Here is a 26,604-nt window from a genome sequence, read left to right on the forward strand (position 1 = left end):
ATGTGATAAATGTTACAAAACAGTAGCAAATGTAACCAATGACTTTTGCCCTGGGCCCTTTGCCAGCTGCTCGTGCATGTCTGCCCTGTGAGGGTGTGTTTTGTGGTGGAGTTTGTTCTGTGATCTAGTCCTGGACCAATGGGGGTTGAAGCCCGCAGGGGGGGGAGTGGAGGGAGGAGGAACAGGAGGGCGAGAAGTGCATGGTAAGCATGATGGGGGAAGGCAGCCGAAAAACAGTGGCATGCAGGTGTGGAGCAGCAAGGAGAGTAGGAGATGGCGAGCAGGGGAGGCGAAAAGCAGCCAAATAAATAAAGGTACGCAAGTGGGGGTAGCTGTGAGAAGGTAACTCGCCAGAAGGTCTTGCTCTCATGCGCGGAGAGGCCAAAAGGGTAATCTAAATAAGGCTGCCTGCATTTCTTCCTGATTATAGAGTGTTATCTCTTAAACCCTCCATCTAAGAACTTTATGCATGTGCTCTTAATGAGTGCCAGGTAACACTGAGCTTAGACACTTTTAAAATTGACAAAACACTCCTAGCCTATACCATGTCCCAGATTTACTTTTCAAATGTTCATGAAAAGCAAGCACTACTGCTCTTAGCGATTCAAAATTTACAAAGGCAGGAGATAGTGCATCATTCACAAATATTAGGCTCAATCCTGTCTTCTGCCTGGCCCCATGCCGACTTTTAAAATGCTCTTTCATAGCACACATTACATGAACATGGCCACTTTTTCCTTTCTATTAACATACGCTTTTCACTGGCCCCGATGACAAAACCCACAGCATGAACACACACAGGAATTCAAATTGGTTTCCATAAAATAAGAGTATTTTGAGAACATAACACTTTTTGTATGACACATATGAAAAGTCAGCAGCCCTATTGTGTCTGAGCTCAGAAATAAAGCATGCACAAAGGCCAACATTCATAACATTCTACGAGTAAATTGACGACAAACTGAGTCAAATATTCACATTTTGAAAACTTCTGTTTTGGGTTTAACTATTGGTGGCCTGCTTTAGAAGACAGACAATATCCCTGCACCATTCTCACGTGAGTGCTCTTGAATAAAATAGTGATTACTGCTACTTGTGGTGCTTTGAGGGAATAACAGCAACATCTCCAAGTTACCAAGTCATCTAAAGAACAGTTATTTGTATGTTAAACAGGTTTTGTGTTCTGTTAAGGCTGTGGTCTGTGGGTGTCCGCAGACATAAAAGTAAGCCCTGAACATTTGAGGAATAACACTTTTGTTTTGCCCTTTATTACACACATCTATTTTTCCCCATCTTCACCTTTCGCCAATTTGTGTGAGATGTACAACAACAAATGCATCTTTTATTAAGTTCCCAGAATGCCATTGTACTGGACATCTCTGCGAGCCTCCGAACACTGTACAACAAAGAACACCCTTTTTTGCTCTTTGCTACATATATTTTGACTCATTCTAATCACCCCAGAGGTGGCTTCATGTGCAACACAAATGTAGTATTTTTTTTAATATTGTATCACTGCACTGTTTGTAGACTACGGGTGCTGTCAATCAAACCTTTCAAAAATGCTGCATACCTTGTGTTTCTCAATTGATCAATCAGCACCTTTGCGTGATGTTGGCAAATGTTGCCTGGCTCACTGATTAGTCCGTGGATGGCGTATCAGGAAGTGGGTCTGTGGACAGCACTGAAAACCCAAATTTGGCAGTTTTAAAAGCATCAGCTGGATGGAACCCCAAATTTGCAAAAGCATGCTTCTAGGACCAGGCTCCTCATGCAAGTTTGGTGGAAATATGTCTAGCGGTTTGTGCGACAGAAAACCTTCACCAATTCAAGTCGATAAAGATTTTGAAAATGCTGGGACCCCCTAAACCCCCCTATAACTTTGCTCCCCTCACACACACCCTTTGATGAAACCGCACCTTTCCAAAATAGGTGAGTAAGGTCTATATCTTTGGCAACATTTGGTGCCGATTAGTCAAACAGCGTCAAAGTTTTATTATCCACCCAAAAAGTGCTCTGCGGCAGCCAACGTAACCATAACTGCAGGTTCGTTCTAGCCGAACCTGTAAAAAAGAAAAAATTACTCACATACACACATGCCTAATAATCTCAGTATGCATAGTATGTACAACTCCTGCCACTGACCTCCTGCAGACAAGTTCAATTAGTCACATTGGCCCTTCTCTGCTCTTGCCCTCTCTCCTGCCTTCTTTCACTTTATTTTCACTCATTTGGATACATAGTACCCTGTGAGCTACATATATGCGGGAATTGACTCCTCATTACCATAAGCTAGATGCTGAGGGTTATGGGAGGCAAGAATCTTTAGTTCAGAGTATTGGCTGCTTGTGACATGAACACCCAGGTACCCATTTCGACATCCCTAATCAGTGGTCCAGATAAGATTTGCAAATGGGAATATTTTGCTCCCTATTTTTTAAAGTTGGGAGTAGAATAATTTTTTAGGGATTAAAAGTCCAGTTCCCAGTGGGAGTATTTTATAAAAGTTAAAATACGTTTTATCTGGAAAAATTGAAATGTTTCTGTAAAATAATTTTGTTTCATGCACATTAAAAGAAACGTGTTTACTACTTCCAATCGGGTAGTAATGATAATTCCTTCCTCTGGTACTATGTGCACTACTAGTACAAACATATCTGCGGAGCTATATAGGTGAACTCGGGAGGGGGGGGGCACACATGTTTCAACGTGCCAGTTTCTAATTTTTTGTTGGAAGTATTTTTACTCCCTATTTTTATTTGAGGGGTATGCGCCTATTCATAGGGAGTAAAAGTGGCCGATACACCTCTTATCTGTATTGCAGTCCCTAGTTAGGTTGGTAGGCAGAGCACTGTCTCAAACCTTGCTTGAACTTGCTTATGTGCAATCAATCTTGATTGTCAGGTGACGGGTGCAGGTTCCAGAAGTGGGCGACCCTGGGGTAGACCAGTCTCACTGCCCAAACAGTCACAGGCCAAAAGGACATTCCCACCTGTCATCCCTCTGCTTGGAGGGGTAAGAATTTCAAGTTTGAAGCTGCTATCCATTCATTAAAATGCACTTGCCTCATCAGTTCTCCATATGCACACAGCACACTATGTCTTACCAATGTAAGTGGCGAGTTAAAATATTTTGCCCTGCTACACTCCATAACTTTCATTTCAAAATGATAATAAAATCCAGCAGGTTGTTCTTCATGATGAATTGAGGAGCAGGAAAGCTAAACAGTGGAGTCTGCATTCTTCAAAGTACCCCACAACACGGACTGCGATATCCTATGGTGTAAAGATGGTGTTGTAGCAGCAGGAAGGTGAAAAGAAGCATGCTGATTGAAAGAACCTAGTTTGTTATGTGGTTATAGGATTGGCGCTCCAGTACCACTCCAATCTTTACTTTGCAACATGTATGGCCCATTACTAGATAATGCTCTCAGCAGAGGTTTTCTTGGAAAGCTTTGAGCCTGAAGATGGAGAATGTTCAAAAACGCAACAGATTTGCAAATGTATTACAAATAAGGTTATTCCCCTCAGAAATGGGTTCTGTAGGGCGACCTTTCACAGTGACTAGTTCCAACTTCTGGTTTTGTATATAGAACAGGAGGATTTGATTGAGGGAATGGTATTACAAAGTACCAGCACTAGACTTCAGTGTTGAAAGATGAGATTCCCATATTGGAGTCCAGTGATACTTGTTGCTAATCAAGGTTAATATCAATACTTTATAACGATAGTGATGCGGTCATCATTTTTTGTTTAGAAAATAAAATGGGTAGGGAAAGGTTCATTGTAAAAAGTCTCCGGAAAGGAGCCAAATGAAAGTATTTCATAGGTATGTTGCTGTTCTCAACGGGGCATCTGGCATTTTTTTCAGTGTATAAAGCTAGGCTTTAGGGCATCTATTACCGACTAGACTCCTTTGACAGGACAGTCGCCATATCATTCTCGATGTACTACACAAGGACCTTATCCCATGTACAGAAAGGGGAAATAAATGAGATCTTCAGTTGAGCAAATCATTTCCATGCATCATAAAATTAACTTTAGTTTGCCTTTTAAGCCCTGTCTGAATTTATATGTACATTAAATGTTTTTCTGACAAAGGTTATGAACAGAATATTATGTGATGTCGCTATTTTCTGAAACTAAGAAAATTCAACATTTATACCGGTTTTACATGCTCCGGCTTTAAGAACGGTTAAAGTTATTCTTTTTCTTTGCAGATGATGGCTTTGATCAGTTCGACAAGCCTGGTTCAGAAAGGTCTCGCAGAAGAAGAACTTCAGATGACGACTGGGACAGGTTGTTTTTTTGATATTGACACCAAACATGTACATTGGTTTCCATTAGTTGTGTAATTTAAACTGTAAAAGTAAAAATGTTTATCAGAATTTGTTGCTATGGACATGCTGAATGCAGGGTGCAAAATGTGCACTCACCACTAGTCAATGACCAGGTATATTTGACTCTTGGCGAGTAAGAAATGTGTGCTGTGTGTATGAATAGCATTGATGGGGCGAGTTACTTCTTTTATGCCTGGCTATTAGTTTGCACCTTGAATTTTTACCCCCTGCTCAATGGATGCTTGAGAGTTGCCCCTGTCGTCATATGCTCTATGAAGCACAAGGAAGAGTGCTCTGTAGCTTGGCAGAATAGCACATGTATATTTTCTGCTTCTGTATTTCTTCTCGTCTGTCAATGTTGCATACTACCCTACTGCACATGGTCTTGGCAGGGTAAAGAGAGCAATTTAGGACTGCTGCTCATTAAATATATCCATTTATATAAAGCCGTTTTTGTATAGATGAACATCACCATATAAGAAGAAAATTACTTGCCTTGAACATCTGTTTTAGCGCTTTTAGGAATTCTAAAATCTATTGAAGATCCTACCTATGTTTAGTATCCCTACAGTCACTAGGTCCCGGTATTTCAGCATCTGGATTCCTGTTTTATACTGGCCTTCTCTTTAAGGGAGAGGATTAACATGTTTAACTGGTAGGGCAGGGGTATGGTATTAAACAAAATCTACTTCAGTAAGTATGTCATTCGCCTGATTCCCCAGAGAGCCCAGAACTGAAAAAAATAATTCAGCTTTCATATATTTCTTTCCTTATGATCGTGCATTTGATTACTGTCGCCAAACCAGTAGTGCACCATACCTAGTGCTTTGGTCATACTGATGTGCGGCGGTCATATTGGCTATCTCTCTTTTGGAGATTAGAGGGGCTCTGGGGAGCAGGGGGATGCGATGCGGTGGGCTTCTCAGTGCGATATACTTGCAGTCAACAGATGAAATTTCCTAGAGACACAACACGGCAGTTGTTCACCACTGGCACCACATCACCACCTGTTTACTAAAGGAGTGACCACACACAAGACCTTTACCCATGGTCATTCCTGGATATTTCGGGGAGGTGATTGCTGGGGGAGTTTACCCTTTGTGTGGTGGGCACAGGTGAAGCGGGAGACCAAAACCCAGAGAGAAAACCACTGCGAAGATACTTGTTTGAGGAGAATGGCAATCTGTGAGGAAGCCCAACAGTGCATGCAAGAAAGTGAGCAACCCAACAGTTCCCCCAAAGGCAAGGGGAACTCAGCACCTGCAGCAAAGATTATACGGCATAAACTCATCAAAGACAACCTCAGTGGACACTGGTGGGGACCCATCATCAGACCTTGGTAACCGGGAGCGAAAGCCACGCAAAGTGAGGAGAAGAGACACACTGGTGGGAAGAGTGCTGCATGCCCACGACTTCCACAGATTTCAAAATTGCTCCCTGCCTTTGTGTAAGTTCGGCTCACCAAATGGCAAACACCTGAGCAAATTGTGGATAATGAGGGCAGTAGAAACAAAACACAGAGCCTCCATATGGTCGTGGAGCAGAGTAAAATGGCGAACTTGAGAAAGCACCGGAAGACAGTAGGACCCTTTATTGCCTGCTACCAGACTTGAGAAGGGAAAATGCAGAGATCTAGATCTCTGACACTGTAAGAGACCGGCCTTCAGTGATCTGACGTAGAAGTCACAAAGCAAGCCTTGTGCTATTTCCCAAAATTTGCCTGTGAAATGGTGACATTAACCCAGCATAGAAACATGTAGTTGGAAGGTGAACATTTCTAAGGCTGGGCCTGAGCTTAGGCAAAGGGGTTAGAGAAAAACCTGCTGATAGTAGATTCCTAAAAAGCAAGTATGCACAATAATGCTGGGGCCGATTGTTAAGAACCTTTAGTGAAGATGATGTTGTGTTCTTATATAGTGCTGTTATTGTCTGCCTCGCCTTGAGTGGCTCTGTAAGAGAGGGGGGGCTGGATGTTAGTGGTGTATAGCAAGAGAGTTGGATGCAAAATATGCAGTGTTAATGGGTGCAGGTTGGCAGTACCTGGTTCTTGTGTTGGTGTGCTTCCATGCATTTGGCAGAGACGTTTGGAGTATGTTCTCTTGAGCGGAGAACCAAGGACTGAAAAGGGTAAAGTGTGCTTAGGGGATTATTGCTAGCTAGTAGGGAGGGGCGCAAGTGTCAAGGAGCTGAAGAGAAACATCATTTCTGATGCTTGTGAATCTGCTTAGAATCACATGCTGTACATTTAGTCCGACATCTAGTGGTAACCGCAGAGTATTGCACCTAGTCTTTCGGGGATCGAATGGGCGTGCCTTTAACGCTATACCTAATGTGACGTTAGTGTACCCAAAATTTCTCACGCGTTGAGGTCCCTCAGATTGTTTTTTTCCACCCAGCTAGCTGGTCGCCTTATGCGGAGCGCTTACCTATTGCAAAACTGTTATATTTCCTGACCTCCGGTCATTAATATATTATTCGTCCCCTCTTTGATGATTACTTCCTAACCACCGCTGAAGACAGCGAAAGAGCAGACTTGGAAGGCTGCTGCACCGGTTGACTGTCGTCCGCGTGGCTGGGCCTTCTGGCCAGCCTATACAGTATGGAGAGTGGGGTCTGCGGGTTTCTATTGTTTTCAAGAATGTCTTTCCCTCTCCCCTCTCTTTGCCCTTTTGGTCTTGCCGTCGCTTTAACACACCTGAGCTATGGACAGGACACCATTTAAATTTTGCCCTTCCTGTAAGGGAAAATACCACTGGAAAGACTAGCACCTGCGGAGCAATAAGTGTCTCCCTCTCAATCACGACGAGGCGTCCTGTCGGAACTGTCAGCTCCTGCGTCCTAAGACGATCAAGGAGCGTCGAGTAAACGGTGGGCGGCCTACACTATGTCGCAGGCCGAGGGTAGCTCCCCCGCCGAAAGTGATGAGGATCTAAGTGATGCCCATGGCTCCAATCTGGTTGACATTGACCTCTCATCGGCGTGCTCTAGATCCACGACATCCGTCCCTGGCCCCACCAGGCACGACGGAAGTTCTGCTATGGGAGATGTACACCCCAGCAGCGACAGGGACGCATCCGCTACCCATAGAGGCAAGCGCACAACCCCCGGTACTGCCTCGACGGATCAGTCGAAATGGTCCAAGGTGCCAACGGGCATGTAGAGTTTCTCGACGGCACCTGCCGATTTGCCTAATCGGCAGTCCTCTCCACAACCGCGGTATCGTCCGGGCATTGTGCAAGCAAGGGGTCCAGCATCAAAAGTCACAAGGCCGTTGAGACGCCTCCTAAGAGCGCGTGCATAAAGCTCCGGTTGTGTCGAAGTCCGCAGCACAACCGTCTAAACAGCCTAAACTCCTCCCGGTGATGCCGAACATCAGTGAGAGTCTCGCTAAAATCATTTTGGTGGGCAGTAAACAAAGGTACAAGTCTAAAGACATGTCGAAAGACACGTCTAAATGCCCAGAAGGGAGGGAGGATAATTCTGGGCGTCCCCAGTCCTCATCTAGGACTCTTCTTGACAAATCTCGACATTCTAGGCAAGAAAATCCCCAGGAGGAGCCCTTTCTTTCCCCTCTGGTTCATCTCCATGGACATGGGAACAATTTGAAGGGTGCATGGACAGGCTGGCTAAATTTGTGGACTTCTCCGAGATTCACTCGTAAAAGGCCTAGTGAAGAAGACCCTTATCCTACAGTGGCCAAATTCCAAAAAACCTCTTGCCCACTTCATTAGGAGGTCTTTGAAATTTCAGATCAAGAAGAGATTACTCTTGACCCTTATTTACCCGAGGATGATCTCTTTGAGGTTCCCAGTGATCAGACCCAGGATTGGGCCCCTGATTGGGGGGGCGGTGACTAGCCGGTGGATAACCCGCCTTGGCTGTCTCCTACCCATAATCCGGATCCTGATACCATATGTATGGACCCCCCCACGCCACCTCTGAGTTAAGCATCTCCCCTAGATGACCAGATGGTGTTTAATGCCATTCTGAAAAAAAGCAGCCAAACACTTCAGATAGCCACGCAAGAGGCGGTGCTAGATTCAGATTTCGTAGAGGACTTTTTAAAGGAGAAGCCTCCTGCCAGCCATGCTATCCCTTTACTTAACTCCATCAAAAGGTGCATCGCCCCTTCCTTATCAACCCCTTCACAAAGCAGGGCTGTAAACTCAAGGGTGGAAAAAAAATATTTGCCGACCCACTTCTGACTGCCTCTATATTAGGGGTCATGTCACCTCGGATTCTCTTGCGGTCACGACAATAAGGAAATGGGCGATCAGGGGTCCCCTTGGCCACAGGCGAGGCACCGCTGGACAAAGAATGTAAAAAATTGTATGCTCTTGAAGAGGACCCCTACTGCAGCAACAAATTCCACCCAGATAGCCAATACCACTGCGCTTTTGGCCAGCTACTCTGATGTCCAATGGAACCTGCTGCAGGAGGGTCTGCAGGAAGTCCCCCAAACCAGTGCGTTCTCGCCTGCTTAGAATTGTGTCGGAGAGTAAGGAAGTAAACCATAACATCCTCAAAAACACCTTAGATGCTGCTAAAACAGCAGGAAGAACCTTTGCCCCGGGTACCCCTTTGAAACATCACGCCTGGTTAAAGAACTCGGGGTTCAAACCGGTGACGCAAGCGTTGCTAATCAACAAACCAGTGGAAGAGTCTAACCTGTTTGGCAAGGCTGTTGATGAGGCGCTGGAAACTGCCAAGAAAGAGCACTAGACTTTGAAATCTTTGAATCAGATCACTCAAAGGCCCTTTTAACAGAGTGGGAAGTTCTTGCCTCGCCTCTCCTTTCACAGACAGTCATATTCCCGTTCCCCACCTAACCAATATGGCTCTGGTAACAATTGGTCCTCAGGGGTCGGACGCCTCTAATCCATATCCACCCAGAATACAACGCTGTGGGAAAGGAAGGGGTTGCAATGCCACCCCTAGAGGCTCCCCGGCCTCCAGTCAGAAATTACTCTCAATTCTGGGTCCCCTCCCATGCCTCCCTGGTCGCGGGACGTATAACCTAATTCCTGCACGCAGGGGGATTACCGCAGACCAGAGGGTGCTCAAGACCGCCACCCACGGATGCATGGAGTTCAGCCGGCCATCTCAATTCAGACCTCCAAAGTCCAGCCGTCGAACATCTGAAGACCCTGCTGCAAGAGGTTGAGATCATGCAGGAAAAGGGCACAATCAAAGTCGTCCCTGTTCTACAGGAAAACAAGGGTATTTATTCAGTGTACTTCCTTGCGTCCAGCGAACAAATTTGTCAAACCCCAAAAGTTTTGTATATTAATGCTACAAGAGGTCATTCCTGTACTGACACAGGGATTACATGGCAACATTGGACGTGTAAGATGCATACTTTCATATTTCAATGTTGCTGGCACACAAGAAATAACTAAGGTGCATGATAGAGGACAAACACTATCAGTACAAGGTCCTTCCCTTCGGCATTGCCTCAGCCCCAAGGGTATTTACAAAGGTATTGGCAGGTGCAGCAGCTCACCTGCGCAGGCAACCGTCCCAGTTTATCCTTACCTCGACTACTCGCTCAGAACAGGGAACTGATACGGAACATGCCCGTCGAACACTCAAAACGATAGACCTCTTACTCAGTCTGGGATTCTCCATAAACGAGAAGAAATCCAGCCTAGACCCCAGCCAAGTCGAGCAGTTTCTGGGGGCTGTAATTTGGTCAGATGACGGCCTTGTCTTTCCTTCCAACGAGAGGGTTCAAAATTTGCTGTTTCAGATCCATCAGCATGTAGCCAGTTGAGAGGTGGTGGTATGCAAGGCCATGCGACTGTTGGGGATGATGGCATCCGACATTTAATTGGTTCCTCGCGCACGTTTGCGCATGCGCCCCATGCAAGAGTGGCTCAACAGCCAGTGGTGTCAGGCCAACGGACTATGGGAACGATCTAGTGGTTGTCTCGGCAGCCCTTGCTCTCTCTCTCTCTCTCTCTCTGCAGTGGTGGTCGAGGGAAAACCTTTTGTTGGGGAAAACCTTCACCTCCCCTGCAGTAGGAGCCACTCTCACAGCAGGCGCATCTCTCACAGGGTGGGATTGCTCACCTCCTTCAACAGACAGCGCACAGCGTTTGGTCCCCAGCAGTAGCATCCAACCACCTAAACCTGTTGGAGCTGTTAACGGTATGCAAAGCACTGAAGACCTTTCAGACACAGTTTAAGGGAAGGACGGTACTGATCCTCGCAGACAGCACCACGGCCATGTACTACCTCAACAAGCAAGGGGGCACTCGCTCTCCAAGGCTGTCCAAACTGTCACAGAACATTTGGAAATGTGCTCTCAAACACATCACGTTTCTATTGTCTCAACACATTCCAGGGGAACTGAATCTTCTGGCAGACGTGCTCAGCAGACATCCCATTGCCCTTGGGGTACGAATGGTGACTGCACAAAGGCATCATCCCCAACGTTTTTGCAGAATGGTGTTCCCAGAAATGGACTTGTTCGCAACTCTGGAGAACTCAAATTGCCCAGATTGCACCTTCAGGTGCCCTCAGAACCAATCCAAGGGGGAACGGTTTCTTGATAACATGGTCAGGGAAACTGGTTTAAGCTCCCCTTACCCCCCTCCCCCGACTCCCCTTCTCAACGAGACTGTGCACAAGATGCACCAGGAACCAGTCACTATATTGGTGGTCCCATCTGATGGAGATGTGTGTCTCTCTCCTCCGATGAAATTACCTTGCTCATACAACATGCTATCTCAGGACACAGGGGAAACGCTTCATCCATGCCCGCAGACTCAACAGTCTAAATATCCTGTGAGGAGCGCTATAGTGTGTGTACCCTCTACCTTGACCATGTACGTTCCTCCAGACGTCTTCCAGGTGCAATTGACTATCTTCTGTGCCGGCTTCCTTTTGTCATCAGATCTGTCCATAAGCAGGTCCAGGGTGCAGTTAAAGTCGCCTGCCCAGATGAACGTCCTCTGTATTGAACCAGCCGGGTTGCTATTTTCCTGAAGAAGTCTGTTGCATCATGATTCGGGACGTATGTATTTAGCAAGCATATCTCCCTGTTCTCCAGCATTGAGTGTATTATCACAAATCTGCCTTCTGGGTCGTATTCTTGCTTAATCAATTGAAATGGGACCCCCGGAGCAACCCATATTAATACTCCCCTAGCATAGTTGGAGTATGTCGAGCTGTACATTTGCCCCCCCAACCCCCCCCGCCCCATTTCTTGCCCACTTTAGGTTGCTTCTCTAGGGTCAAGTGAGTTTCTTGTAGTAAAGCTATTTTAACTTTCATCCTGTTTAGCCAGGCATACGCTCTGAGTCTCTTGACATAGGCGTTGAGACCCCTGATGTTTCCAGGTTCTAATTTTTACGTAGCTTTATTCAACAGTTCACATCATCAAGTCATGGCATCATCGTGATATATGCTCGCAACAAGAAAAGGAAAAAAAAAGAGAAAAACATAAAATAGAGAAAAGCAATCCTTTACATCCCTCTAGCTGATAACAGATAATTTGTACCTGAGGAGCTTGGGTGCCCTACAGAGCACACCATTGTCCGGACCTTGCCACCTTGGGATGCCCTGGAAACCAGACCACTTTTGCCCTCTCTCCCCCCTTCAACTCCCCTCAGCTCGAGTCACTGTCTTTGGCCAACAGATAAGCCATGAGGGGCTCCCAGACATAGTCTCTGTCCATGTTGCTTAACCAAATTAAATCCTTCAACCACCTGGCCGTTCCTGGCGGAGATGCAGTAGTCCACTTCATCAGTATGCACCGCCTAGCTACAGTCATGCATGTCGCCAGACGTTTACGATTGCGCCTAGGCACCCCAGGGGACCACCCAAACATCCCGCAGGCAGGTGTGCACTGAACAGTATGACCAAGCATTTCAGATATTATCTGTATGACATCCCCCCCAGAAGGGCCACAGCTTCCCGCAGTCCCACATCATGTCCCTGATGTCTTGCCGTTTCCCTACAGCATTTCGGGCACCTTGCCGATTTGGAGGCATTGAATTTATGCATCTTAGCATGGGTCATGTACGCCCTGTGGAGTGTTTTTAAGCTGTATTAGTTGTAGCCTGGAGCTCAGGGCACCCGTATGGGTCACTCCGCACAACACTTTCACTGTTTGTCATTGAACTTTTCCCCGAAGTCCTCCCATCCGCTTTTACGTTTGGGGGCCTTGTGGTGTGTATCAGCCAGGATAATCTTGTAGATAGATGATAGCACCCACCTACAGCCTGAGGAATGTCTGATATAGTGCAACAGTGGCGTGGTGCGTGGCATAGCAGGAACCCAGGAAACCACTCCCTGAATGCTGCTCTCATCCTAAAGTACTGGAACCCACACTGGGGCTCCCTCCCCATCTTGTCCAGAAGAGCTTCCTGTGTCACAAACATCTAAGCTGGGTACAGGTCCTCCATTCGGCAGTACACCACTCCTCCCCAATCCCTGGCCAGGGGCCTACCACAAGTCTGCTTCAGGGCTGTGATGTGCCACAGTGGGGTTCCCGGATCAAAGGGGTGGTCCACATCAAGCCTATTCAAGACCTTAATCCATGCAAGGACTGTGCAAGCCACTTGGTCAATCCATCCCCTCTGCGCTACCTTGCTGGATATCAACACCCCCTGTAAAGAGTGCAGTTCCACCGATCTCCGCTCAGTGCGCACATGAGGTACACACTTTGCTCCTGGGATACAGTACTGGGTAAACGATAGCTGAGCCGCCAAAGTAAGCCACCACGTCTGGCGCACAAACACCCACCTCCTCCCATGCCCGCGTTAATCCCTCCCAGCCTATGCACAGAGCTTTAGTGTGCCATGCTAGATTAATCAGTTGAGTGCGTACCTTATGGAAGAAGTTCGCCCCTGGACACCAGAATGTTTTGGAACATATAAAGAAGTTTATGTACCACAACTATTTTGGCCAAGGCTATTCTCCTCATAAGCATAAGCTTGAGCTTGCCCAGTTTCTCCACATTTTTCATTAGTCTGCAGGTATTCCATGTGGTTGTCTCAGAGTAGTGATGTAGCTTCCTTGCTGACCCTAATACCCAAGTAGATGACCACTGACTGCTCCCACCCAAACCCTTCGGTGTTGGGTGGGCATTAAGGGGGGGGGCTGCGTTAAGGGGGAACTACGTGGACTTGGTGCAGTTCAATCTAAGTCCGGAGGCTATTTCCTGGGTCGGAGGGGCCAGGTTAACCTCTGGGTCTCTGAGGTACAGAATGGCGTCATCGGCATATAGTGAAATGAATCTGGGTTGGGGGATAGTGCCCCTGGAATATCAGTTTCAGGGTGCACTAATTGTTGTTTGTAACACACCTGGAGGATCAGTGGGCTCTAGCCCAGATGTCAAACCAATTGGAATCATCCAGCTGAAGGCCTAGATCAGTTTCCCATCGGGGCATGAAGTCTGGTCTGCGGGGAGTTAGGAGATCCTCCCTCAAGAGTTTGTACAGTCTTGAGACGCCCCATTTACACACATCTTGCCAAATCATTAGTTCTAGCGGGGCGAGGGGGTGAGCGGGCCTGTGTTTGATCTCTGGGTGCGTGATCCAACGTCGCAGCTGGAGATAAGGGAACCTGTCTGATGCCTGTAGGTGAAATTCCTTTTTGCAGTCTTCAAACATGCAGGGAAGAATTCCCACATACAATTGGGCCAGAGTTTGCAAACCTCCCTGTTTCCAGTTTCCAAATGCATCCGGTGGCGGAGTAAAGGAGAGGTTGTCAAAGACCGGGGAGAGTGGACCCATACCCCTCGAGATCCCCCCCCCCCACCTTAATGCCTCGTCCCAACCTTTCACTGTGACCTTAGTTGTGGTGAGAAGTGGCCAGTGTTTACGTTGTGTGTGGGATGAAAGGGCGAAAACAGTCAAGAGTGAGCACTGTGATTGTTCAATTTCCATCCATTTCGGAGCGGGTGCTTCAGATGTCCATGTCAGTAAGCGTGATAGTTGGGCTGCCTCACAATATTTTAGGATATTCAGGACTCCCAGACCACCCAAGCGCGCCCCACTCATCATTGTTCTCCTGGGTATTCTAGCTTTTTTCCCCTGCCAGATGAGACCCAGGACCTGGGAGTGAGGTGCAGGTGTACAGTAGGCAAGTAAGCAGATTCATTTTGTATCACTGTGATGCAGCCCATTAAGAATATATCCTGTTTAGTCCATCTGTCTAAGTCTTTCTCAAGCTGTTGGAAAAGTGGGGGATAATTGGCCGCAAAGAGATCCGCCGGCGAGGCCATAAACCGGACTCCCATGTAATCCATGGAGCCAGCGGCCCAGCGAATCCGGTATATGGGCTGGAGGGCAGAGGGGTCATGTGGGGACAAACCCACCCCCAGGGCCACCGACTTTCCATAGTTTATCGCAAAGCCTGCCACCACACCGAAGGTGTCCAGTCAAAGGGTCTAATAAAAAGGGTCAAATACAATACATTTGACTCAAAAGGATTGAAAAAAAGGATCGAATGCCTTTTTTTAAATAATTTTTTTGGGGCTTGGTATAGGCAAAAAATTTGGATTTTGGGCAAAAAACAGGGGTTTGGTGTGGGACCCCCCCATAAAAAATGCTTTCGTTTTTTTTTGGTTTTCAGTCCTTTTGATTGGAAACAATTGTATTTCGAATCTTTTCATTCAACCCTTTCATCTACAACCCTCACCGAAGGCCCAGAGTTCCCAGAGGGCTGCCTCAAGGGTATGCCTGACGTCGGAGATGGTGAGAAGGAAGTTGTCCATAATACTTAAGTGGAGTTAGGCACACACGTCGGTAAAGTACAGCTTTAGTCTCTTGTTAGTTGTTGAGAAGGAAGTAGTCAGCATAAAGTGATACCTTGTGTGTGGACTCCTGCGTCTGTATCCCTTTGATCAGACCGTTACTCTGGATGTGTTGTGCTAAGGATTCCATAACCAGGGCGAACAAGAGAGGGCAAAGGACAGCCTTGTCGGGTGCCACATGTCAAGGGGATCGGGGCTGAACGCATGCAGTTAATATGTAATAGAGCGTTTGGGTAGGAGTAATTGACCATAATCATGTTACTAAATTGGGGACCAAAGTTAAATGCATCTAGCGTCGGGCGCAAGAAGGACCAGTCTTATTGAACGCTTTAGTGGCGTCCAGCGCCCGTAGGGCCATTTCCCCCTTACCCCGTGTGGTTTCTCAATGAGGTTTAGAGCTCTCCTAATATTGTCCCTGGTTTGTCTTCCCATGATAAACCCTGTCTGGTCAGCGTCCTGTTAGAGGGCATTTGGGGGGGCAGTTGGGCACTGAAGATTAGATAACATTTTGGGTAGAAGCCATTGGGGCCTAGGACACTCAGTGTTAAGGCCTGAATAACGCCCTCCACTTCCTCTTGTCAGGTTGGGGCTTCCAAAGCTGCAATATCCTCTCCGGTCAAATGAGGAAAGGCTGCCGACGGGATGTATCTGTGTGGTGGGCAATCTACCCCGGGTGTCACGATCACAGCCCTTAATTCCTTGGGCCTAGTCTCCTGTCCCCGCTTTTGGGCCCCAAAGCACCATGGTTGGCCCCAGGTCAGGCTGCAAGCAGGGGCAAGGTGGGTTAAAGCATGGAGGGATTGGCGGGGTACCAGAATTTCTTGAAGGGAAATTGGCATTTATGGGCGTTCATGGATGAATATTGGGGTCAGGGACAGACTTTCAGGGGTTAATAGATATTGGGTACATTCTGTAGTTGTCTGCCCCTTCAAGATGGAGGGATTATTTTTGCTGGCATCCTGGGTTGCAGGCCAGTCTTCTGGGCGTGGCTGGGCTGGCCTACTATAAATAGCCACGCCCACGCCAAGATCCTCGCTTCGCGTCTCTCTGCTGATGCAGCCCGACGCTCCCGGCATCGTTCCTGCAAGGAAAAAAGAAAAGCAATAAATCAATGACTGCAAGCGCGTGGCCCTCCGATCCCCAGCAGCTGTTAACTGAATGCGATCCGCACAGCGACGTCTCCAGGAACCTCTGTCTCGAGTTCAGCTGCACTCTTCAGAACTCCCTCCGGCTCCGCGAGCATAGCTCCGCTCGTCAGCTGTTGCAGCCGCTTACTGCGTTCTCCCTCCTGTGAGCGGCTTCTCCACGGCGGGATTCCGGCTGCATAATAGTGCTCTTAGCACCAGAAAAGACAACAAGAAAGGTCAGTGAGCAACGGGAGCACCGTGAGCGCTCCCTACCAGCAGAGCACAATATAACCAACAGTGCCTAAACAACCCAAGACAACTAAACGCTTTAAGTCATTATAAGCAAAAGGCGCTGTAAGTGAGGCACGGATTTGGACATTAAGGTTCATTAGGCTCCAAGATTTAGCATCACCATAGTGGCACCAGGACAACTCCAAAAGGCGCAGCACCACGGATTAAGACCACTACAAGAGGACTCGCATTTACATCCACCCACCTGATAGAACTCTAAAAAAGACAAAGAACAGAAACGCCGCAGCATGACTGGGCGGGATCTAACAGCCAGTTGAAGTAACTGGCTGCATCTAAAAGCGCCCCTGCTGAGATATAGCAGGATGGAGAGCTTCCAGAAACAGTAAAACAGGTGAGAGGGGACCCCAGAGGGTGGGTATAGTGTGATACTAGATAGTGGGTTCTTTCTGCACACCGCAACAGCTGACATTCCTGTACATTTTTTTTCAGATATGTTTCACAGGCCAGTTTCCAGCCCATACCGTAAGAGGCAGTAGTGGAGGATTCCAGGTGCCCCTGCAGAGCAAAGGTGAGTGTTACACCGGGTCCCCATGACTCCTCAAAGCGTTTGTCTTGTTCCCCGTAGTGAGTAGTTCCATTCCGATCTTTGAGGCCCACAATGAAGTTTTGCTTTTTCGCCTGGGCCAACCTACTGGCTAGGAGGCGATTGATTGGCCTTGTTGCCCTTCACGTAATAGCTCTGCCTCACCGCTGTGAGGGAGCAGGCCGTTTCCTCAGCATATAACGCCTCCAATTTATTCCTAGCGAGATATGGAGGGGTGCGTGAACTTTGGGGGACCAACCCTTTTTTATATTTTCCATCTCTTGCTCCATGTTCTCCCTGTTTCTTAAGTCTGTGGTAGGCTGCTGTGTGGGAGATGAGCACTCCTCTGATAACCCCTTTCATGGCATCCCAGGTGATTGCTGGGGAGCTAATTTCCGTAGGGTTTTCTTGAAAATATTGTTTAATTGCTTTGACTATTTCATCCCGCAAGGCTAGATCATTTTAAAATTGATCGTAGAGGCACCACTGCGGTCTGGGGTCCGTAGTTGGGTTCCAGGCCCTGGTCTGTAGACAGACTGGGGCATGGTCTGAGAGGAGCTTTGGGGCGATCACCACCTCACATGTATAGGATAAGCATTGCGGAGAGGCCAGCATCAAGTCAATTCAGGAGGAGGAGTGGTGGACATGAGAGAAAAATGTGAAGTCCCTCTTGTTCGGTCGTAACACTCTCCAGGTGTCGACAACTCCCAGCGTTCTGAAGAGGTGTAGGATACTCGCTCACTTGAAGTCTTTCGGAGCTGGAGTAGAAGTTCTATCCTTATCAGGGTCCGGGACCCCATTGAAGTCGCCTCCAATGACGGTTAAACCTTCCAGAACGGGGAGAAGATTGGCCTCTAGATCCTCAAAGTGTTCCTGACCTACATTTGGTGCATAGACCGAGATCGGGGAGTTCAGTTGTCCATAGAGGAGTCCCTTAATTCCGATTAATCGGCCCTCCGGATCTTCAGTTGTATCCAGCGCCTCAAAGGGGATGCCCCTTGCCAGTAGAATTGCTGAGCCCCCTTTTTTTGTGTCGCCGGAGGTGAAGAATTGTCCAGGGAAGTCCCTACTGCGAAGCCAAGGAAAGTCTTCCGGGAGGAGATTGGTTTCCCGATGCAATTCAATCTTAAGATGACTTAACAGCAGTCTGTTGTACGGTCTGATTTGCCCAAATACTAAAACCAGGAAAATGACTCCCTTCTCGTCTATCTGGAAGAGTTTTGAAAACTGTTGCTTGATAGTGCTTTGCATAAATCTTTAGAAGTCTCTTTACTTCCTCCCAGGGATTTCCGAACAACAAAGTTAAGGCTTTACCAACCCCTTTTTATTGTCGGCCCTTTGTCAGGGCTTTTTATATCTGGACTATTGGAGGGATTACACCCTGACCGCTCTTAGTCCGTGGTATCTTTCCTAGGTGTTGGGTTTCTCACTGTGATGAGGGAGTTCACTCCTGAGGCACTCTTTAGGTTTATGGTTTTTCGTGTCACCACTGTGACAAGTGAGATCACTCCTGAAGAATGCTTCACTCTTGGTTCTCTGGAGATCACTTTTAACTCTGTTTTCTTTTGGTTGTGGAGTCTGACAAAATCCATAGGCATCATCTTTTACATTGTTTCAGACAGCACCTTCAGTGCAGTGGCAGTCAAGTCTTTCAGATTTCTCCAGGTTTAAATATCTTCTCTTGGATAAACTACTGTTTCGAGGAGCAGCAAAGTGAAACTCACTTTGCTTACACTTGTAGCTTTCTAGACCCAGCACACACTACTTTAGGGAGCTGGAGGGGTTACTTAACATCCCCTTTGTCTACCTTCTTGTGTAACAATTTTATGTTACCCTTTCCTCAATGAATGGCTGGTGGGAGTGGTTTACTTTTTAACTACTGTGGTGTGCAATTACCGTGAACTACGTTTGCAGCTGCAGTAAAGTACCCAAGGGTGGCATTTTTGCAAACTGGCCCCAGTCTTCTTTTTTTGCCATTTCTTTGTGGAAAGGTCCTTCTTGAGATTTACTCTGCTCGCCAAACCAGGTTTGGTCCCTTTGTTTGTTTTTGCCTTTAGCAGGATTCATGAGTGAATCCCGCCTCTGGCTCCAGGTGTCTGGCGGGGGCAGGAAGCGAGGGAGGTGCCCGACTTGTGCTCAGTCTCCTAGGAGACAGGAATTCACTCTTAGGTGATTGGCCAGCTGGCTGTCCGGCAAGGACAGCCGCCCTGCTATGTGACTGACAGCTATGCTAAAATTAATGGGAGAAACCTGCATAAAAGGTGAGGTTTTTTGGCTTGGAAGGCAGTCGACCACTGGACGAACGTACCAAATAAGAACTTGAAGAGGACGCATGCTGTAACCCTCTGGACCTTTGTTTTGCCCGGTGAAGCCCTGCTGCTGTGCTGAAACTCCAAATTCGTATCAACAAAGAAGCCCCTGCAAGGACGACTTCTCCCCTTGAGTTGGTGGGACCAATCAACTCCAAAGTAAGACACCTGGGCATCCTCTCAGAGCTGGTTGAAATTCCACTGCAGTTGCTGCTGGAACCGTATAGCCAGGGAGAGGAACACCAGATTATGTGCATTGCTTTTAATCTGGCCAAGAGCTCCAGGAAGATCCTCCGGACTCCCAGGAAACAGGACTGACTGAGCCTAAGCCACCTCAATAGAGTGCTGCACCCCAGATGTAAGGAAAGCCCATCTCGACAGCCAGCACTGCAGTGTTGCCATTTGCAGTAGACGCGAGGAGCTGAAACACTGAAGTGCCACTTGTTTGAAGATTGCCGGTTGCGGGTGGTGACCGTCCCATTGCAGTGCAGGAGTCCCCAGACGTCCCCCCCTCTTGTCCACACGACTGAGGCCCAGGAACACCAGAATCTGCAGAGCTGCACAGGAACTGAAGTCATCTGCTGCCCTTTTTCTTCAACCTAAAGGTACTGTACAGACTAAAAGAACTTGTTGTATAACTACACTTGTGCCCTATTGGTGAGACCTGTTGTGGTTACTCTGTAGAGTTGCTGTTAGCTTCTTTACATCACAAGTTTAAACAGCTTGTGACCCTGCTTTGAATTCTTCTTTTCTACAAAGACTTGTAAAACATTGTGCAAGACTTTTACTTACCTGCAAGAAGTGCTTCAGCTCACCTAGACTTTTGCCCAATTGACTTTGGTCTAGCCTGGCTCCCTGAATGACTCTTCTGCCCTCTGACATTGTGTTTGGTCCTCCTCACTGGAAGGGGTTAACTAACTTTGCATTGGTGGTTACCAAAAGTACTTACCTACTTCAGAATATTTGTGTGATCTCTTGTTCTGTTCTAATAACCTTTTTCTTTGCCAAACTCTTAAGTTTGATTCTAAATGCAAACGGTGGTATATTAATGCCCACAGTGTCCTAGTTACTAAAGTCACCCGAGGGTGTAGGAAGTGTCTGTGTGCCATCCCAAAAGGGTACTTATTGGTTTAGAAATATTAAGAGTGTGGATTTTGGAGTGTATTTGTGTGTTAATATTATATTGCCCTTTCTGAAGAAGGCTTACTCTGATAAATTAATAATTGTTTATTCAAGAAACCTTGTGTTTATTTGAATACTTGTCATGGTGAATCTGTGTACCTCCCCTACAACTCACATTGACCCCTCTTGAGATGCGCCTGGCTGCTCCAACACGCTACCAACCTGTGTAATACAGACTTAAACCAAATGTTGGGTTCCTATTGCCAGGAGTTCAAGGTTGCTGTAGTGCACCCAAAGGGTACTGGATACAATCCTGCCTAAGAAGACACATACACATTTTTGGTTTTTGATGAGAGCCGATGTAACTAAGATGCAATCACAGGGTGCATCATCCATTGAGATTGGTAGCTGCAAAGCTGCATTAAAAGCTGAACATAGTGTCAACGCAACATTTGTGGCATTAAGGGAGATACGTTTATATTTTGTACGGCATGAACCAGACAAATATATTTCGGTTTTAACATTAATGCTTGACCGGCATGCAACACCGAAAGCCGCTTTTTTTGAAGACTGTTTCAGCTTAGTGTAGCCGCTGCAACTGAACAAAGCTAAGGGTGTAGTCGAGCTGTCAATGGGTCTAATGGCTCATTTTGTAATATGTAGTCAACCGATGTTGGTCATTGTTTGACTCCGTACCCTTCTATATCATGACAGTACAAAGTAAGTATTTTTATCATTGGGCAACTCAACAACTAGTATTTGTTTTATTTGTATTGTGCAGCCTGGCCAGTGGGCATCTGGGCGCAGCAAGGGTTACAAGGTTACATCATTTGCATAGAATACACCATAAATGAGCATTTCTTGGCAGAATATAAGTCGCATAAGATAAGATGCAGGTTACATGAATTACTTAAAATACACATAGAACGGCCTAGCTTGGTGGAAGATAAATTACAAAATATAAGAAGCAGTTTACACAGTTGGACAGTTGCGTAGTTTACAGGGGTAGCATGCAAGATATGACGTACCAAAAGCATTTGAGTGAGCAGCAGCTCGGTCCTGCTTAAAGGGCCAATTCTGGACCTTGTGTTTGAAGGAGTGGAAGGATGGCTCGATTCTCCGTGTTGGGAGGGTGTTCCATAGCTTGGCTGCCAATACTGGGAAACGTTACCCCCCCCCCGCTTTTTGTAGCCTGAATCTGGGTATGCGCAAAGAGTGGACTTGGGTAGATCTCAAAGGACGTGCAGATGTGTGAACCGAGAAGCGTTTGGATAGGTATTCAGCGGCACAGTTTGCTTGCCATTTGAGTCAGGGTGAGTGTTTCAAAGTTATTTGGTGAACAGGGAGCCAATGGAGGTTCCATCTGGTGTCAGATGTGTGATTTCCTAGGAATGTTGAGGGCAGCCCTAATGGCATTATTTTGAATTACATGGAGTTTATTGATGTTCCTAAGGCTAGCACCTAGGTAAAGAACACTGCAATAGTCTAAAATAGACATTATGAGGGTTCTGGAGAGGGTGATACAGTTGGTGGCAGTGAGAAAAGGTCTACATGCTGTGATAAGTTTTCATGTATAGGCTGCAGCTGAGGCCACGGCATTGGTTTGTTAAGAGATAATGTGATATCAAGATAGATACCAAGAGTTTTAGCATCATTGGGCACATTGATAGTGTTCCCATCGATACTGAATGCCTTAAAGGCTGGGGTCTAATTTGTTCAGTGACGCGTGAGCCTAGGATAAGGAGCCCTGTTTTATCCTCGTTCAAACAAAGCCCATGGTGAGCCATCCAGGCCTGGATGATAGTGTAGACCTTGTTTCGAGCGTTTGAGTCAGATACATGGTCACCAGTGATGGATATGAGTATCTGGATGTCCTCCGCATAATTAGTGTAAGTGACACCCAGATAGTCAAGGATATCAAAGAGTGGCTTAGTAAAAACATTGTAGAGGTTGGGGGGGACTTAAGACCCTTACAGAACCCCACACAGTACTGGTAGTGGTTCAAAAGACCCTCCTGGTTCTGTTGGCCAGGAAGGATTTAATCCAAGAAGTGGCTTCATTAGAGAAATGGGCAGCAGTTTTGAGGTGATGGTCAAGGATTTGATGGTCCAAGTCAAAAGCTGCTGATAGATCAAGTAAGAGGGCCAGTTTGCCCTTATCTTTTAGGTGCTCGATTTGTGTTAAGTCATTAAGGGTAGTTTCTGTTCCGTGTCTAGGATGGAAGCCCGATTGGCGGAGACCTAAGAGATTGTTAGATTCTAGGTAGGCTTGTATTTGGAGATATGCTGATTTCAACCCGGCACACCACCTAAGGCAATGCCTAGCGTGTGATGCACAGCTGGAAGCCTTATTTATTTGTCTATAAATTATTTTATTTCTGAATGATGTACCCTTCTATCTTGCCCCTCTTTGAATTCCCCTCGGTCACACTGAAGCAGGAAGCAGGCTGTTTTGCAAATTTAAAAATATTTATTTTATGGATTTGCACAACATATATATCGCACTACTTTAATGGTTATGCAATGATCACCAATGTGGTGATCTCACAATAAATCTCTTTAATCTCAAGGAGTAATGATAGGAAAAATAATGCAGCATAGAAATACTTTTGTGTGGGTTCAATCAAAAATGCAATGCGATTACTCTTTCCCCCTGCACACTACTCAATCCCCCCCAATACGTAATATAAAGAGATGGAAGGAGAGAAAAGGTTTCGGGAATACAGAATTCAACAAAATAGTATCAATCCCAGTTCCCCCCAACAAACGGAGAAAAACAGGAATGATTGCAAACTTGTCAAAAATGGTTTAACGTTGGCTTTGCATGAATGGTGAAAACGGATTTAATTCACTAAAATGGTTTCAATACTTGTGGGAACTGCTTTGTATGGTTTCAGCCAAACACTAGCAATTATTATTGAATAACTAGCAGGTTGAAAACTTAATTCTGAGGTCGGATGCAATGAACAGCTATTTCACATGTGATGTATTTGAGCCAAATGAAAAATGTGCGGCAAACTTTTCCGCGTGCGGTATGCGCGATTGCGGAACAACTATAAGGAGTTGAAAGGCACAGTGACAAAGTTATGAAGGTTTTTGTGGAGGTAGTTTTTTTCAGAAAGTCAAAATTTGCAAAAGAAAGATGCGCTTTTTAAAATGACAAACAAGATTTCTTTACACTAGGGGTAGACTATGAAGCCGCAAACTACAGCGCAGCCAACAGCCCAGGATATCACTGGTTGATTTGGCCAGCCGAGACGCTCGCCTTTCTTCAGAAAATATATTAGCGCAAAGATGATTTTTAACACTACTATTACAACGGACTTTATAGGGTAAGAAAAAAAGTTCAGGTAAGACAAAAGATTCTAACAATGCAGTTCGGGAAATAAGAGAATGGGTTAGGATAGGCATGACTTATGGACAATACATATGCCAGTGACAATCCTATTCTATGGATACTCACTACCAATGTTTGGAATGGACCCATCAAAGATCTGGTCAGGGATACTTTCTGGACTGGAATTCTGCTAGCACACTGGACTGGACTCAGGGCACTCTAGTTCTGCAATCAGCAAGGCACTCTGGACACTGCACGTTGGGACTGGCCTGGATCTCACTGGTTCTGGCAATAATTCTTAGCAAGAAAGCAGCAACAGCGCAGCCAGGCTGTTCTTGGGTTCCCCTTAGAGATCTGGGGTAAAATCTGGTTTCAGGATTTTTAAAGGCCAACCTGAGAATGGTTCAGCTTTGGAAATGGGCCTTTCTGCTTTCAGAGTTCTGGAGTCTGGAATATGGATTTCTCTTGCAAAGTGCTCTGCCAGCAATCGGTTGGTGAGTGGATGTGTGTGTAGGTCCTAAGTTATCTCTGTTTATGTATTTTCTAAAGGGGTGGGTATGCTGACTTCTACTAGGCACACCCCCTGGTATTCTATTGGTTAGGGTCTTTCCTCTCCCCTGATTTGAGAAGAAAATGGAGTGTCATCAGGACAGTGTTTTATGGTCCAGGGAAAAACCTCACCTTTGTTTCTGCACATGAAATCTATTTTTCATACAAGACACATTTACAATTTTGCAAACTTGATACCAGTAGCATATTTATGTCAGATATTTGTTGGAGCAAACTTGATACCAATAGCATATTTATGTCAGATATTTGTTGGAGCAAGTATTCATCCGAGCCCCTACACGGTGAGAGCTTGGGTCTAGATTTGGCAATTTTTCACACTTTTGGTCTGGTACCCAATGTCAGATTTGTCCACAATTTTACACATAGGTGCACATGATATCTGGGCATAATCGTATGAAGTTTCATGTTTGTCATCACCACAATTGCTACAAAGCCACAAATTCTGTAGTCATGTCCCTGAACATGGCACAGAGTTCTGAGTACTTTTAAAACGTGACCAAAATGTTCATATTAACAATGCTGTAACTTTTACAATTTCGCACAGTTCTGTGTCATTTCTTTTCAAAAATATACTTTTCTGTGCTTTCAGAATATACAACACTGTCTGTCCCGCCCCCAAGTTTTGGTGGGCCAAGAGCAATCCCATCTCTTTCCGCTGGCAGGAGTTTCTGTTGACACCAGCATCTGCATATTCATTTCAGCCAAGGGAGTCCTTTGTCTCTCCCAGGAGCAGCAGAGCAAAATCCCCTCCCCTCTTCATTAACACCTGACTGGCTGGGAGTTCCTGGGCTTTGATGAGCAGCAGGAGAGATGCCTTTTGTTGGGGCAACTGTGGAATTGACTTTAAAGTTAACCTGATGCAAGCCAAAGAACTTCAAAGTCAATTGTTACATTTTTATTAGTTGAATAATAAACTTACATTTTCCAAAAGAGGCAAACAGATCTCGAATTCCCGTCTTTTTAAACATAAAGATTAAATAGTTGCAAGCTATATTGCTTTTGATGGCAAGTTACTTTAATTCCAACTATTTGATTTTAACTGCACAAGTTTAAGCTTCCATTGTAATTGACAGCTGTCACACAGGCGGCCGATGGTACTGCGTCCATATTTTACAGATTTTCACAGACGAGCACACTTTTTAATGTGGATATTCTTATAATGGATTCTGCTTTTCCTGACATCGGGTGCTTATGTGGATTCTTTAAATAAGGTGATGGGTAAAACCCAACAAGGATGTTGGACATTTGCGGATTTTTTTGAACCATTATTTTGTAATTTCAGCAGCCAAGGAAAAAAGGATTTCAGAGCACCTTTGGGCTTCCTAGCAATAAAGCACTGCCTTTCATGAAGTTTCCATTTGCACTCTGTGGGCAGCCCAATGACAGGTTTCAGCAGTGTGGTCTCCTGTTCCACCAGTGACGCAGGCAATGTAGATTGGCAGCCAACTTTCTGGTTTCACAGCGCAATTTCCATAGGTTTAGCGGGCATAGGGCTTCTTGCAGCCATTTTGCTGGTTCTGGTGCCACAAGCACACAGTGATGTTGCAAGGCAGAGCTTAGTGGGTCAGTACATCCCACAATGCTGCACGGTCCAAAATAATTTTCTGTAAAAAGAGTGCAGTGGTAATAGGTCTGTAGTTGGCCGGCCAGGTTGTTGGGGTCGAGGGTAGGTTTTTTGATGAGGGAGGACCCATGCATCCTTAAGGTTTTCAGGGACCGATCCTGAATTGAAAAGAGCATTAATAAATGTTGTAATGAAACGAGCTAGTTCGCGGGCGGCCACTTTAATGATCGGTGCCGGGCATGCACCACCTTGGCAGTTGGAGGGTTTAATCTTTCTAATTATATTTTCCACTTCCCAGGTGGATAATGGGCAGAAATTGAATGGTTTGATTTGTATGTGCATGAGCAGGGAGATTGGAGATAGTTGGTGAAGAAGTTGGCAGTATGGTCAGACGATAGGGTACATATTTAGTGTTGATTTTTGTTTGTAATGTGGCGATTTTCGCAAGAAGCGCTTTTTGAATGTTAGACAATTGCATCACATATCACTGTTCTAACGGGGCTATTAAGGATCTTGAAGAGCTCTGTGGTGTTGGATTCTGTCTGAGAAATGCTTTTATGTCTTTTTTTGCTAGGACTATAGCAGCTTTATATGCAGTAGAGGCCGTGGTTAAGGTGTTTTTGTTAAATTCTGTAGG

General features: G+C 46.1%; 1 protein-coding gene across 6 annotated transcripts in view; it reads left to right on the plus strand.

The window, feature by feature from the left end:
* The window catches only part of RBM33 (RNA binding motif protein 33), a 1,526,085-nt gene that overhangs the window by 74,372 nt on the left and 1,425,109 nt on the right, over positions 1–26,604 (plus strand). For all 6 annotated transcript variants that reach the window (XR_011303311.1, XR_011303310.1, XM_069647955.1 and 3 more), the window contains exon 2: positions 4,220–4,298. Coding sequence is in view for 4 of the 6 variants with exons in the window: in XM_069647955.1 (XP_069504056.1) it covers positions 4,220–4,298 (79 nt within the window). In the remaining 2 variants the exon portion in view is untranslated. The remainder of the gene's footprint in view (positions 1–4,219; positions 4,299–26,604) is intronic.

Source organism: Ambystoma mexicanum, chromosome 2q (genome assembly GCF_040938575.1).
Source record: "Ambystoma mexicanum isolate Mex_15411 chromosome 2q, UKY_AmexF1_1, whole genome shotgun sequence".
Taxonomy (NCBI): domain Eukaryota; kingdom Metazoa; phylum Chordata; class Amphibia; order Caudata; family Ambystomatidae; genus Ambystoma; species Ambystoma mexicanum.